Consider the following 17,511-nt stretch of genomic DNA (forward strand, 5'->3'; position numbering starts at 1 on the left):
CACGCGCACACACACACACACACACACACACACACACACACACACACACACACACACACACACACACACACACACAGTAATAGATGTTCAAACATGCACATATCAGCACACACTCAAGACATATAGTACAAGAACTCCTAGACAAACACACACACTCACTCACAGAAGCACACACACAACAAGCACTCTCTATAGATGTAATGATTTTTATACTGTAAAAACCATATATAAGTATATTATTTCCAAATATATTATTTTTACCCTCACAAAAATTAAAATACCTTAATCTGTATGATTTTATGCTTAAACTTAAACTACAGAGACCTCAATTTAGGTGCCCACAGTGATCAAAAACAGAAATAATTGCAGAAAGGTTGTTTTTAATGACAGAAATTAAACAATTTATATATATATATATATATATATATATATATATATATATATATATATATATATATATATATATATATATATATATATATATATATATATATATATCAATTTTAATAAATATCTACAGCGCAGGAAACAAGTATTAAACACGTTCCCATTTTTGTAACAAGTAAAAGAAATTCATGAATAACAAAACTAAACTAACTAGTTTACAAAGGCTGCTCTGTTGGCTTCATTGAAAATGGACCTTCAGCATGCACTGAGGCGGTTTGCTGCCGAATGTAACACAGCTTTGGATGAGAATCAGCACCTGCAAGTCTGAGGCCATGGTGCTCAACCCGAAAAAGGTGGTTTGCCATCTCCAGGTTGAAGGGCAGTCCTTTCCCCAGGTGGAGGAGTTCAAGTATCTTGAGTTTTTGTTCAAGGATGGAACATGAGAGCACATTATGCTTATTATACATACAGCAGTAATGTGGTCGATGTACCGGTCCATTGTGGCAAAAAAGGAGCTGAGCCGAAAGACAAAGCTTTCGATTTACCAGTCAATCTACGTTCCTACTCTCACCTATGCCATGAGCTTTGGATCATGACTGAAAAGACAAGATCTCGGATACAAGCAGCCGAAATGAGTTTCCTTTACAGGGTGGCAGGGCGCACCCTTATAGATAGGGTGAGGAGCTCTGTCACCCTCCCTGGTGAGGAGCTTGGACATCTGTTTTGGATGCCTCCTGGACACCTACATAGTGTGGAAATATAAATTTCTATCATCTAATTCCAAATGAACAATAATCTACGTATAACTCAAAAGTTATATTCTTTGGTTTTTAATTATATCATTTCATTGACATGCCAGCTAGGAGGGTCATTTAACCTTTGCCTTGCTGACTACAGGCTAAGCCAAAGTGATGCAATTATCAGTTTCACAGCATGGCTGTGTCTATTGTTTTCTCTTTTCGATCAAATGGTCAGGCGGTTTCTGTCTCCAAAAAATGATGAGATTAGACCTGAAAAAGCAGTTTACCATGCCGACCACAACTCTTAATTTGCATGCTTTGTTTAGCCATATCCCCTCCTCCTAAAAACACAATATAGACATGAAATCTTTGTATAAATCAGACTTGTGTGAGACTTGTGACAGACTTGTGAAAGAACTTGCAGACTGCGGACCTCTAGTAGGCTCTTGCAGACACATGGACATCTTAAAGACGCTGTATGACTGCAGATTAACCAGGAATTCTGCTTGTTTCGGGTCTCCTGGACTGGGTTCTCTCTTCTTTTCACTCATTTTTTTTTTTTACAACAATAGGGAGGTGTTTCAGCCATGTCTCACCGGGAAGAGGCCTCGGGGAAGACCCAGGACACACTAGAGAGTCTATGGCTGCGTCTGAAACTGCATACTTCCATACTATACAGTATGCCAAAATCAGTATGTGAGTCGAGTAGTATGTCCGAATTCATAGAATTGGAAAATCAGTATGCGAGAAGTACCCGGATGACTTACTACTTTCTGAAGTGCGCATCTCATGCACGCTGCGCTATCCCATGATGCCCCGCGAGAGAATTCATGAATGGGAAAGAAGCGACGCAACTGACGCAGGTTGGTCATGTGACCATGACAAAATGGCGGATGTAGTACATCCGAATTCCATTCATACTTTTCACATTCATACTGTATAGAGCGTACTTTTCTAATGGCTGAGTAGTACGTTTACATTAAAATGCAGTCCCTACTGAGTAGTAGGCGGTTTCAGACGCAGCCTATGTCTCTTGGCTAGCCTGGAAATGCTCAGGATCCCCTCAGAGAAGCTGGAGGAAGTGTCTGGGAAGAGGGAAGTCTGGGGTTCTCTCCTAAGACTACTGCCCCCGCGACCCAGCCCCGGAAAAGTGGATGAAAATAAATGAATGAATGAATGAACAGGGAAATACAATTGAACACATGAAGAAAGGAAGGTGTAGAAAGGCAGAGAAAGCCCAGACAGCAACTGAAATCTCTCAGCAGTTATTCAGCAACCGTCTGCCTTTCCTCTTCGATCTAAAACACAGCCAAGGAAACTCTTAAATGCTTTCAGAGAAAGAAAATCAAGCTGTAGAATGGCCCAGCCAATCACCTGATCTGAATCCAATAGAAAATACAAAGTAAAGATCAGATTTGATAGACGAGACCCACAGAACCATTTCTTCAGACTTCATTCTCCATATGAGAAGCGTCTTTCACCCAAACAGCTTTTTATATAAAGTATTAAATACATAAAATAATTTAGTTTTTCTCCTGCTTGCAGTCCTGTGTGTTACTCAGAGAAACATCCAATTACAAACTGTCTTCACAGCCCATGTAGGAACCAATAAACACATAAAACATCTCTTTTCATCAGCAGCTTATAACCAAATCACAACTGTGTGCACCTGAACACTTTTCAAGTCCGAAACGCTTTGAAATCCAGCTTTGTGCTCGCTGCTTCCTCAAAGGCATCATGTCAAGTGTTTATTGCCGTGAGTGTCGATCATCAGAACGAGACTGAAGTAACCTGAGAGAGCTTTTTTGGACAAACTGCTGAGCGTCGTAAATCCCCTCCAGCGCAATTCAGCATCTGCGCATCCCATAATAGCTTTCCACGTCCAAACTTTTGATCTTCCGCCTACTTCGCCATCAAATTACAATTAATAGCAGATTGGATGAAGCTCTTTGATGTCTATAGGATCATTTAATGGAAAACAATCAACAAGCCAACAAACTGCTCCACCAGGACTGATCCATCTGACAGCAAACACAGGGGGGAGCCCGAGAGTTATCAGTGTCATCTACACATTATCTGTGAAGAGGAAATGCAACGCAACTTTTTATAAGATGTCAAATAAATTTCACGCATCGCCATAATGTGTCTGAAGTTTCAGCTCAAAACCCCTTACAGATCATCAGCCATCATTGGATGTGAGCAAAAACACACTGTTTTTTAGGTGTGTCTCTTTAAATGCAAATGAGCTGCTGCTTTCAATAAAAGGGAGGAGCCTTTAAATACTATTCTGACACTCCTGAACAAAACTAATGACTTTCATTCATTTTCTTTTTGGCTTAGTCCCTTTATTAATCTGGAGTCGCCACAGCGGAATGAACCGCCAACTTATCCAGCATTTGTTTTACGCAGCAGAGGCCCTTTCAGCTGCAACCCATCTCTGGGAAACATCCATACACACTCATACACTACGAACAAGCTAGCCTACCCAATTCACCTGTACCGCATGATTTGGACTGTTAGGGAAACCGGAACACCCAGAGGAAACCCACACGAACGCGGGGAGAACATGCAAACTCCTCACAGAAACGCCAACTGATCTAGCCGGGGCTCAAACCAGCGACCTTCTTGCTGTGAGACGACAGCACTAACTACTGCACCACTGCGTCCCCCAAATGACTTTCACACAGCTAAAGTTAAAGTCTTGCATAGCGGAAGCCAGTTAGTGTAAGCTCACTTCTCTGACCTCTAAAGGTGCTCTAGTGATAGACGCTAGAGATCATGGTCTTTAGCCTCCTTGTTGGAGCAACTGACTCCCATGCGGAAGGTCGCTGGTTCGATCCCAGCTAGGAGCAGGTTGGTTGGTGTCAGATCAGCGGGGTTTTACTAGCATGTTCAAACCAAAGTCAGACAATGATGGAGAAGAAGAGACACAACTTCTAGACCAGCAGTAGGGAACCTATGGCTCGAGAGTCACATGTGTCTCTTTGACGAGGTAACCTTGTGAATGTAAATTCAAACAACCTTCACGAGTGACGATGACGAAAAGAAAAAAATTCTATACATTGTCCTTTCCTCATTCATGGACTTTTTTATTTTTGAGTTATGCATGGACATAAATAAAGGTTTAGCTTAAACCTGTATTATTTATAGCAATATATTTGTACAGTCAGAATTATGACCCCCCCCCCATGTTATTTTCTTCAAAACATTTCTAAACATAATAATTTTAATAACTCATTTCCAATAACTGATTTATTTTATCTTTGCCATGATGACAGTAAATAATATTTGACTAGATATTTTTTAAGACGCTTAAAGTGACATTTAAAGGCTTAACTAGGTTAATTAGGTTAACTAGGCAGGTTAGGGTAATTAGGCAAGTTATTGTATAACAGTGGTTTGTTCTAAAGACTATTGAAAACAAATATAGCTTAAAGGGGATAATAATTTTGTCCCTAAAATGGTGATAAAAAAATTAAAAACTGCTTTTATTCTGGCTGAAATAAAACAAATAAGACTTTCTCAAGAAGAAAAAATATTATCAGACATATTATATTATTCAGTTGCATTTTTATTAATTTCTTTTATTTTCAGCTTAATACATTTATTAATCAGGGGTCACCACAGCGGAATGAACCGCCAACTTATCCAGCATATGTTTTATGCAGCAGACGCCCTTTCAGCTATAACCCATCACTGGGAAACATCCATACACATTAATTTACACACACACTACGGACAATTTAGTTTACTCAATTCACCTGTACCGCATGTCTTTGGACTGAGGGGAAAACCGGAGCACCTGGAGGAAACCCATGCCAACATGAGGAGAACATGCAAACTCCATATATATTAGTTCTAATGTTTTCAACATAGAATGTATTACACATGAACCAATCATGCTAGTAGTAGCAGAGTGATATGGCTGTATATTGTCACTAGTGGGGGGCACTAAGGACTACAATATGGGACTACAAACACACACACTTGAAGTCCCCCTTTGAGTTATTATTATTATTTAAATATTTCCCAAATGATGTTTAATAGAGCAAGGACATTTTTACAGTATGTCTGATAAAAAAAATTTCTCCTGGAGAGTTTTTTAAACACCAATTTAAGGTCAATATTATTATCCCTTTTAAGCTGCAATATATATTTTTTTTCGATAGTCTTCAGAACAAATCACTGTTATACAATAACTTGCCTAATTACCCTAACCTGCCTAGTTAACCTAATTAACCTAGTTAAGCTTTTAAATGTCTCTTTAAGCTGTATAGAAATGTCTTGAAAATATTATTTACTGTCATCATGGCAAAGATAAAATAAATCAGTGATTAGAGATGAGTTATTAAAACTATTATGCTTAGAAATGTGTTGAAAAAATCTGCTCTCCGTTAAACAACAAATTAGGGAAAAAATAAACAGGGGAGCTAATAATTCTGACTTTAACTGTATATATATATATATATATATATATATATATATATATATATATATATATATATATATATATATATACAGTAGATGCATATTTATATCAATGACTCTTTAAAAAAATAAATCAGCTAAAAAGAAAAAAAGCAGAAATGGATCTTTGCTGAAGAAAGGTTCCCGACCCCTGTTCTAGACTGAACCACGATGATTCCGAACAGTTAATGGATGCATTTATGATGATATGATACATAAATGTGTATGTGTCGAGATTATTGACAAGACACATAACTAAGCAACATAACGGTCAGTTTATGAGGATGAGGTTTGTCCTAAAGCTTGCACACTTTTTTGTTACACACTTAAAAGTTTGTACTTTTTCTTCACATAAAAACATACTTTTAGTATGTATAAGTAGGAGAGTGGGATGTGTCTGCTTTAAGTGCTTCAACTATTCCATCTGACAGCAAACACAGGGGGAGCCAGAGAGTTATCAGTGTCATCTACACATTACCTTTAATGAGAGTCTTTCCAGATTATCATGCATGATTCAGTGCAAATTATTTCACAGAATTATGGCGGAGGTGTTGGAGTTAATTGCTGATTGCGCAGGGAGATTAGGCTTTATTGAATGGAGGTGTTGGAGCATCGGGTTGGGTGATTTAGCCTGCAGACGCCTGAACGGATTAATGGATTTCATAAAGTCGATAATAACTCAAGCAAATAATGGGGATGCTAACGGTTCGAGGGGAAAAGCATTGGTTTAAAAAAATAACCTATGACCTAAAATGAATATTCTGAATATAATATGAATTACTTTATATATATATATATATATATATATATATATATATATATATATATATATATATATATATATATATATATATATATATATATATAATTATTATTATTTATATTACTCTAAATATTATTTTGGTCTTATTTAAATATACTGTTTTAGCATTTATAATTGTTTTGACTACTTTTAACTTAGATTTTTTTCAGCTTTCATATTTTAATTATTACTGTCATTTGTTATTACTATATTACTATTAAATACGTAAATAAATATAAACAATAATGATATAAAAAAACAAACATAATTTTTTATTATAATTATATATATTATTAAAAATTATGTAAATTAAAATAATTTTAATGAAATGTTATACATTTTGATCTTTACATTTGCATTATTTATCAGGTGATTTTAAATTGAATATTTTTATTAACTATTATTTGAAATATCATTATTTATTTTATTCTAAAAGCTATTTTGACAATTGTTTCTATTTTGACTATATTAATATATTTTAGTTTTTGTTTAATATTTTGTTTATTACTATTTTGACTATTTATAAACATTTTTTATCAGGTTTCATAATAATTTCAATATTTGTATTATTTTTATTTTAGTTTGCACAATAAACACTCATATACCTTTTTCACTGACCATAAAGAACAATGTTTTAATGAACTTTTATGCAACTTTCACTAGTAAATATGAATTGGCTTCTGTTTTTTTTTTTATCCTCAGTTGTAAAATTGTTGTCAGACATTTGAATATAACATAATTTATCTGATTCTAAACACTATTCGGACTATTTTTCCCAAACTATTTTTAACTACTTTATTTATATTTTATGTTTTTGGTTTTCATGCTGATTTTGATTATTAATATTTTGATTATTTACTTATGAATGCATTTTAATCAGTTTTCATAATAATTGTAATTAGGCCTGTCACAATATCCACTTTTTTTAACGTAAAAATGACAATATAATATGACGATGCAAGTACACTCTTCCAAAGAACAAATCATTCATTCATTCATTCATTCATTCATTCATTTTCTTGTCGGCTTAGTCCCTTTATTAATCTGGGGTCACCACAGAGGAATGAACCGCCAACTTATCCAGCAAGTTTTAACGCAGCGGATGCCCTTCCAGCCGCAACCCATCTCTGGGGAACATCCACACACACACTCATACCCTACGGACAATTTAGCCTACCCAATTCACCTGTACCGCATGTCTTTGGACTGTGGGGGAAACCGGAGCACCTGGAGGAAACCCATGCAAAGGCACAGAGAACATGCAAACTCCACACAGAAACACCAACTGAGCCGAGGTTCGAACCAGCGACCCATCGGCCTTCTTGCTGTGAGGCGACAGCACTACCTACTGCGCCACTGCCTCGCCCCAAAGAACAAATCATATTTTATTATTAGGAATATTTAATTTAATTATAGTCATCTGAACAATTTACAATCAGGCATTGGATTCAGAATGTGAAAACGCAGATCCTAAATTAATAATAATAAATGTTAACAAAAAAGTGCAAGGTGGCTGTGATATCTGCTACCAGATCTATTTTCAGCTGTCAGAATTTCTATTTTCACCCACATGAAACTATACTTAAGTAACTTAAAATAAACAAGATGGTGTTTTTTTATCATGCTGACACTGACACTTGCAATATATTGCATCACCAAAAATGATTGAGCTCATGTCCACGTGTTGTGCAATAAGTCGATATTTTGATTACTGTGACAGGCCTAATTGTAATATTTATATTTTATTTCGCACAATAAACACTAATAATCTTATTTGATGAAACATAAAGGATGATTTTTAAAAGGAAATGTATGCAGATTTCACCTAAAACTTCCAAACCTTCATTTTTTCATGTTTGCTCCAAAGAAGCTCAATAAAAATAATCGATATCACTTGTTCACTATCTACCAATAAAGTTGTTTCCCAAAAAGCCTGAAATTTAGGTTTAAATCTTATCTGTACGGTTTGAAGAAAGTGAAGGAATCATGACAGAATATCAATTTTTGGGTCAAGTATTCCTTTAACAATTCTTCAGTGCAATGAACAGCTAACAACAGATGCTCAAGAAAACTTTCAACAAGAGTTTGATGTGCTTTCATAATTGTCACCATTTTTTTTTCCAGCCGAATTGCCGCAAGTAGAATAAATATTGCGTGCATATGCTAAATATAAAATCATCTACAAGTCAGCAATTGAAAGTGAAAGGCTCTTGAAGCAGTAAATCATGCAGAAGAACTCACTGGAGGTGCGGAGAATTTGAAGAGAGACGAACCCCTCAAGGCAAGAAACTTTGGTGTGTACATTCGGTCCTGAACTGAATCCTGCTCTTTCTCGTCAACCCAGCCCATATAGATGATCTGTAACACACACACACACACACACACATGCAAGGGGAAATAAATGAATTCAGTTCATCTTATTGATCTAGACAGAATTTTGCAGGCAGAAAACGCATTAATTACATAATGTTTGCAATCTAATTAATTGCATATTAAAGTTAAGTGAGAAAATAGCCCCAAAAGAAATGATGAGGAAAGTCATTACTGTGTACAATGGGAAAAGTTTCAAGTGGAGATTTACTGAAAGTGGCTCTAGAAAGAAATATTTAAGTTCAACATAAAATGTATTATGCGTAAATCATTCATGCTTTCATTCATGTTTATTCATTTATTTTTTATTTGTTCATGCTTTCATTCATTTGTTCATTTATTCATTCATTTACTCATGTATGTATTTATTCGTTCGTTCGTTCATTCATTCATGGTTTCATCCATTTGTTTGTTCCTTTATTCATTCATTCATGGATGCTTTTTTCATGCATTCATTCATTCGTTTGTTCATTTATTTATTAGTTCATGGATGCTATTATTCATGCATTCATTTATTAATTTGTTAATTTATTCATAGACGCTTTTAATCTGTCATGCTTTTAATCATTCATTCATGGACGCTTTTATTCATGCATTCATACATTTGTTCATTTATTTATTAGTACATGGATGCTATTATTCATGCATTTATTTGTACATTTGTTCATAGATGATTTTATTCAGTCATGCTTTCAATCATTTGTTTATTCATTCATTTTTTATTTGTTCATGCTTTCATTCATTTGTTCATTGATTCATGCTTTCATTCATTCATGGATGCTTTTTTTCATGCATTCATTCATTCGTTTGTTCATTTATTTATTAGTTCATGGATGCTATTATTCATGCATTCATTTATTAATTTGTTTTTTTATTCATAGATGCTTTTATTCATTCATGCTTTCATTCATTTATTTGTTTTTTATTCATTAGTTTGTTTTATTTATTCATTCATGCATACTTTTATTCATTTATTTATGCTTTAATTCGTTCATTCATTAATTTATGCTTTTATTCATGCATTTATTTGTTTTTCATTTATTCATTCCGTCATGCTTCCATTAATTCATTCATGGATGCTTTTATTCATTCATTCATGGATGCTATTATTCATGCATTCATTTGTTCATTTATTCATAGATGCTTTTATTTAGTCATGCTTGCAATCATTCATTGATGGATACTTTTATTCATTTATGCTTTCATTCATTCATTGATACTTTTATTCATTCATGCCTTCATTTATTCATGGATGCTTTTATTCATTCATTCATTTGTTCATTTATTCATAGATGCTTTTATTTATTCATGCTTGCAATCATTCATTGATGGATGCTTTTATTCATTTATGCTTTCATTCATTCATTGATACTTTTATTCAATTATGCCTTCATTTATTCATGGATGCTTTTATTCATTCATTCATTCATTCATTCGTTTGTTCATTTATTTATTAGTTCATGGATGCTGTTATTCATGCATGCATTCATTCATTTGTTCATTTATTCATAGATGCTTTTATTCAGTCATGCTTTCAATCATTCATTTATGCACTTGTTCAAACTACTTATTTAAAATGAGCTGAAACAACACAATTCTTGAGATTTCATAGAGACAACTTACATTTTTCATGTTCAATCCACATAAATTTGTTAAATGTGTTAAGTTAACTTAATCGATTTGTGTTGGGACAACATGAATGAATTGTGTGAAACATTGCATTTTATACAGTGTACATTCATTTATGCTTTCATTCAAGGATGTCTTTATCCATTCATTCATTCATTTATTCATTCGTTTTTCATTCATTCATTAATTCATTCAGTCATGCTTTCATTCACATATGCTTTTATTCATTCATTCATGCTATTATGTATTCATTCATTCATTCATTCATTCATTCATTCATTCATTAGTTCCTTCATTCATTCATAAGTCACATGTACATTGAGATTTGATTTATTTATTGACCATTTATTGGAGCTCCAAAAAGTTTAGTTACCAAATTTTAAACATTCTTTTATGTTTTTTTTTAATATTTATGTATATTTTATTATTTTTTAAAAGAAAATATCAAATGATTTTGTTTATATTTATTTCTTCAGTTGATCGATGTTGGGAGGAAACCGGCCCCCAGCCGGGCAAGGACCAGAGCTGGCAGTGTTCTTGCTGTGGGGCAACAGTGCTAATCACTGGGCCGCCGTGCCGCCCGATCTATGGAAAGGAGGAGAGGGCGGGAGGAAATATTTGTGACATAATTGTCACAAAGTTTTTGAAAACAGAACAATATTTTGATTTAAGAGATGTAGACTTGAAACAAGACAAAAATTCTAAGTAGGAAAACAATGTTGAGGTGTGCCAATAACCATTATTAGTTGTTGTTTTTTTTCCCCTGTTCACCTGCTGTGTCGAGTCTAATTAGACTCCATTTCAACGCCTGATCATGTGAAATGTCACAACACAAAGCCTCAGATCGGTCACTGTGACCACGTTTCTGTCAGTCTGTATGATGTCAGATCCATTCAAGGAAACGGGATCAGGCAATTCAGAGAATCTACAAGCCCTGTGAACTTGACTCTGGTTTTCTGCAGCTTCGCGGGTCACGCAGCACACGAGCACTGACTCCTGTCAGAAAACATCATTATGAGGCTTCATTCAACTGCACTGAGCAACTCGCTCACTCTGTCAGGCCTTTATCCGCAGCTCTGCAGGCTTTCAATCACACTTTCAAGCTCCAGTTTGCACCCTTTTAAACAATTCAGACGCAGTTTCCTTACCTGCTGGTTTACTGGGAAATTTCTGTTGATCTTCTTCACCTACAATAGAATCATAAAAATGGACAAATTAGATTGTTGAAAGTATGGATTCGGAAATAGTATGGCTTTGGAGTAGACGTCACTCGCTGCTGCGAATGCATTAGTGCTGGCAGAAAAACACTGGTAACAAGAGAAGGAAAAAATCCATAGAAGAGGAGGAAAAATTACATACTTTTGTGCCTTTGATATCAAAATCAAAATAAAATATTGTGTTATAGAATACTGTCATCAAAGATGCCATTTATAACTAAATGCGGAAATTTAAACGGACATACTATGCAAAAACAGCTATTAGTACTATTTTTATCTTATTAATATTCATTCATTCATTTTCTTTTCAGCTTAGTCCCTTAATTAATCTGGGGCCGCCACAGCGGAATGAACTGCCAACTTATCCAGCACGTTTTTACGCAGCGGATGCCCTTCCAGCCGCCACTCATCTCTGGGAATCATTCACATACACTCATTCACACACACACACACTCATACACTATGGACAATTTAGCCTACCCAATTCACTTGTACTGGATGTATTTGGACTGTGGGGGAAACCGGTGCACCCGGAGGAAACCCATGAGAACGCAGGGCAAACTCCACACAGAAACGCCATCTGAGCCAGCCGAGGCTTGAACCAGCACCTTCTTGCTGTGAGGCGACAGCACTACCTACTGCACCACTGCGTCTTATTAATAAATACTATTATAAAATTTTGTATTATTTTTTACAGTTTTTAAAATATATTACTTCTTCGATTTAATTTGTTTTTATGTTTTCAGCTTTTGTAATAATATTATTTCAGCTTTATTTTAATTACCAAAAACAACTGTTTACATGCTTATATACAGTTGAAGTCAGAATTATTAGCCCTCCTGAATTATTAGCCGCTCTATTTATTTTTTTCCCCAATTTCTGTTTAACTGTGAGAAGATTTTTTTTCAACACATTTCTAAACATAATAGTTTTAATAACTCATCTCTAATAACTGGTATATTTTATCTGTGCCATGATGACAGTAAATAATATTTGACTAGATATTTTTCAAGACACTTCTATACAGCTTAAAGTGACATTTAAAGGCTTAACTAGGTTAATTAGGTTAACTAGGTAGGTTAGGGTAATTAGACAAGTTATTGTATAACGATGGTTTGTTCTGTAGACTGTTGAAAAAGAATTAGCTTAAAGAGGCTAATAATATTGACCTTAAAATGAGTTTTAAAAAATTTATAACTGCTTTTATTTTAGCCGAAATAAAACAAATAAGACTTTCTCCAGAACAAAAAATATTATCAGACATACTGTGAAAATTTCCTTCCTCTGTTAAACATCATTTGAAAATTTTTAAAAAAGAAAAAAAATCAAAGGGGGCTACTATTAGGCTCTATTTGTTTTCGATAGTCAACAGAACAAACCATTGTTATACAATAACTTGCCTAATTATCCTAACCTGCCTAGTTAACCTAATTAACCTAGTTAAGCCTTTAAATGTCACTTTAAGCTGTATAGAAGTGTCTTGAAAAACATCTAGTAAAATATTATGTTATGTCATCATGGCAAAGATAAAATAAATCAGTTATTAGAGATGAGTTATTAAAACTATTATGTTTAGAAATGTGTTGAGAAAAATTTTCTCTCCATTAAAAAAATGGGGAAAAATAAACAGGGGGGCTAATAATTCTGACTTCTCTTGTATACTGTATATATCTTTATTTGAACTTTGAAACTTGATTTAAATCAAAAATAGTACGTTTTCTAAATTTCAGAGGGGAAAAATGCCAGATTTGTGTTAAATATACTCTGAGCTGAGGGAAAAAGACAGAATGATGAGTTGTTTTTCCTTTTTTGACATCAACAATGTGAAAGCATGGATCCATCATGCCTTGTAACAACAGTTCAGGATGCTGTAATGGTGTGGAGGATATTTTCTTGGCACACTTTGGGCCCATTAGTGCCAATTGAGCATCGTGTCAACACCACAGCCTACCCGAGTATTGTTGATGACCATGTCCATCCCTTTATGACCACAGTGTGCTCATCATCTAATGGATGCTTCCAGCAGGATAACGCACCATTGTCATAAAGCGTAAATCATCTCAGACTGGTTTCTTAAACATGACAATGAGTTCAATGTACTCAAATGGCCTCCACAGTCACCAGCTCTCAATCCAATAGAGCACCTTTGGGATGTGGTGGAACGCGAGATACACATCATGGATGTGCAGCTGACAAATCTGCAGCAACTGTGTGATTCTATCATGTCAATATGGAGCAAAAATCTTTGAGGATTATTTCAAGTATCTTGTTGAATCTATGCGACAAAGGATTAAGGCAGTTCTGAAGGCAAAAGGGGTTGATCCCGGTACTAGTAAGGTGTACCTAATAAAGTGGCCGGTAAGTGTATATACATATTTAAGATACATGAATAATTTAACACAGTAGTAGAGTCAACTATAAGCAGCATCATACAGTAAATCTACATATGCTTTTTTTATCAGCTGCTGAATTTTACATTTACAATTTAAATATGCTTGTTTACTAGATGCTTTTATAAAAAGTAACTTCTAGGCTAACACTGCAATTGATTATATATACATATCATAAGTGCACAAAACACTAACTACAAATATAAATGGACGAAACCCACAAAGCTGTACGACCAGACGAGATTTTATAAATCCCTTTAAAAGGACAACCATATGTCATTCCCCTTGAACATCCTCAGAATCTTGACTGCAAGCAGCACGGAGGCTTTCCGGACATTTCAATCATAAATCGTAACGAAAGGCCAGCGAAGTATGGCGATCTGTTGCACAGATATAAAAGGAAGCGCTCCGGTGATCAGCGGCTGACCTTTAGCGTGTCTCAACCCAATTATTCAAGTAGCAGATAAAAGGAGCCCATACATCTTGTGTGTTTCAGACAGAGGTAGCAGTGTTCATATCCAGCGCCCAGGAGAGAGTGGCTCCTGCTGTGAGCTTTTTATTCAAGATTAACATTCACACCAGCTTCATTACCCACGTAACCCGGCCGCTCACAAATGACTCTAACGGCTCCATTTGAATAGGGAATGAACTGCCATTTCCCTCATAGAAAATGGACTGGAAGTAGAGGCGTGCGATATTGACACCAAAAAAAATTCTAATAATGATAATTAAAGGAACTGATCATCCAAAAACGATGTCATTATTTACTCAAACTTTACTTGTTTCAAACCAGTTTGAGGGTTTTCTTTATGGTCAAAGTGATAGTTCACCCAAAAAATAAACCTTTGGAAGATATTTTGATGAATGTTTAAAACCATTGACTTTCATAGTATTTTTTCCTACTATGGAACACCAATAGTTAAAGGTTTCCAATATTCGTCAAATTACCTTATTTCGTGATTGACAGAATGCGAAAACAAAACTCAATATAGAATGGAACATGGAAAGTGTGAGTACTGTAAATGACGACAGAATGTTCATTTTTTAATGTTAAATTATCACTGTAAAATCCTTTTTTATGTTATTATTATAATATTATTATTATAAATAATAATATTAATATAATAATACTATAATATAATATAACATAAGAATAATATAAGAATAATATAATTTAATATAATTTACACATATTATAATATAACTTAATTTATTATAATTTTATATAATATAATATAATATAATTTAATATAATATAATATAACATAATATATTATAATTTTATATAATGTAATATAACATATTATAGTTTTATATAATATAATGTAATATGATATAATTTAATATAATATAATAAAAGATAATATACTATAATAAAAGATAATATAATATAATATAATATTAATAATATATAATACAATACAATATAATAATAATATAATGTATAATGTAATTTAAATATAATATAATATAATATAATATAATAAATATTGTAATATGATACAATATATTAAAATATAATATAATATAATTTAATATAATATAATAACAAAACATAATATAAAATAATATAATAATATAATAAAACATAATATAAAATTATATGAAATAATATAATATAATATAATATTATAAAATAATAATATAATATAATTTATTATAATATAATATAATATGATATAAAATAATATGATATAATAACAAAACATAATATAAATTATAATATAATATAATAATATAATAAAACATAATATAAAATAATATAAAATAATACAATATAATATAATATAATATTATAATATAATAATATAATATAATTTATTATAATATAATATTATATTATAATATAATAATATAATATAATTTATTATAATATAATATAATATAATATAATATAATAACAAAACATAATATAAAATAATATAATATAATAATATAATAAAACATAATATGAAATAATATGAAATAATATAATATAATATAATATAATATAATATAATATAATATAATATAATATAATATAATATAATATAATATAATATAATATAATATAATCACCTTTGACATATCTTATAAATCACAAAAATCAACAACTTTCTCTTAAAGCTTGAAACACTGCATCTTTCTAAATGTATTCTAATAAGCTTTTTATCACACAGTCAAAGCTTTTGGCACTCAAGACATGTTTTTGTTTTGTTTTATATGGCGTGAGTGACATACCTGATAACATCAGCTCACACATCGCTGAAAAAACAATTATGATATTATCACACCCCTGAAAGCTTATTCAGATGATCCCTCCACAGGATAAATCCCAAGCAAACGCTGTGCTGTTGTAATGCGCAAACTTCCCTCCTTTGAGAGGATTTTTCGGGAAATGCTAAACACTCAGAATAAATGAACGTAAGATGGAAATGGAGGATTTTGGCATGGGGAGACTCAAAAGCGAGTGATCTGGGCCACGAGGCACACTCAGTAATTAAGAGTGAAATCCTTCATTGTGTGGGAAATGCCATTTTAATGCCTTAATCTACTGCAATGAGGGGATTACAACACATGACCTGCCTGGCGAAAATGGAAATTTATGACAAAAAAAAAATTCACCATCTTCCCGAATTGCCTCCATCGCCGAGCATAAACGTTGTCTGTTCGGTTAATTCACGCACAAATTGGTTCAGTACACTCCACTTCCTGCTCTCCTGAGACACTGGAGCATTATAAATCTGCAGCCAGTTGCACAGAGATCATCCAGTCCAAACAAACCATAATGCCTTGTGTTCAAGGTGCCATTTATCAAAACCCTTTTAGCGAAACAATGGTGGAAAGAGGAAAGGAAATGAGGAGGAACAGAATCGAGAAGAGTCGCAGCCCTGATTCAAACTCACAAGCGTTACTGTAAGACAGGGCTATTCAATTAGTTTGTCATGGGGGGCCAGTTCATGAAAAGCATCCCAAATGATGGGCTGGAGAGATATAACTTGCAATATAAGTGATGACACAACAGCAATATAAGAGCCCGTATGCTGTTTTTTGCATCTTAAGACACCCACGTTGAAATTTTCTACATTAAAATGTTAATATGTTGTATTTTGAAACTACATAACATCATTGCATTGTGGCTTTTTTATAAGCATATTCAAATGTTGTATTTCGAAGCACAACAAAATCAGTGTATTGTTTAAAGGTGCAGCAGGTGATCTGCCAAAATGCTAACCGCTTAGCATATTGGCTGTTTCTCAATATGCGTTCTTCAGCGGTCTTGCGTCCTCGTGTTCTCTTGAAACGTCATCATCAGCTGCCTAAGTTCAGTTCCAATACTCAAGACCGCAAGTACGGAGGACGCGTGAAACTTCCCGGATGTGCTCTTGACATCGAGGACGCACCGATGCAGACTTGAGCACCGAACTCGCTCTGGAAGTCCCAGAAGTCAATGTGACTGGAGGTGGGAAGCGCTGCATTTTATTTAGACTTATTATTAAAGTTCATAGATATGAACTATTTACCTCAGG

The 17,511-nt window shown here is 33.6% G+C and overlaps 1 protein-coding gene across 3 annotated transcripts in view; it reads right to left on the reverse strand.

Annotated features, from left to right (window-relative positions):
- sntg1 (syntrophin, gamma 1) overlaps positions 1-17,511 on the reverse strand; it is a 169,979-nt gene that overhangs the window by 49,328 nt on the left and 103,140 nt on the right. For all 3 annotated transcript variants that reach the window (XM_073941012.1, XM_002666692.8, XM_068217249.2), the window contains exons 13-14: positions 11,544-11,582; positions 8,638-8,754 (exon numbers count right to left, since the gene is read on the reverse strand). In XM_073941012.1, coding sequence (XP_073797113.1) covers positions 8,638-8,754; positions 11,544-11,582 — 156 coding nt within the window. The remainder of the gene's footprint in view (positions 1-8,637; positions 8,755-11,543; positions 11,583-17,511) is intronic.

The sequence above is a fragment of the Danio rerio genome, chromosome 24 (genome assembly GCF_049306965.1).
Source record: "Danio rerio strain Tuebingen ecotype United States chromosome 24, GRCz12tu, whole genome shotgun sequence".
NCBI classification, from domain to species: domain Eukaryota; kingdom Metazoa; phylum Chordata; class Actinopteri; order Cypriniformes; family Danionidae; genus Danio; species Danio rerio.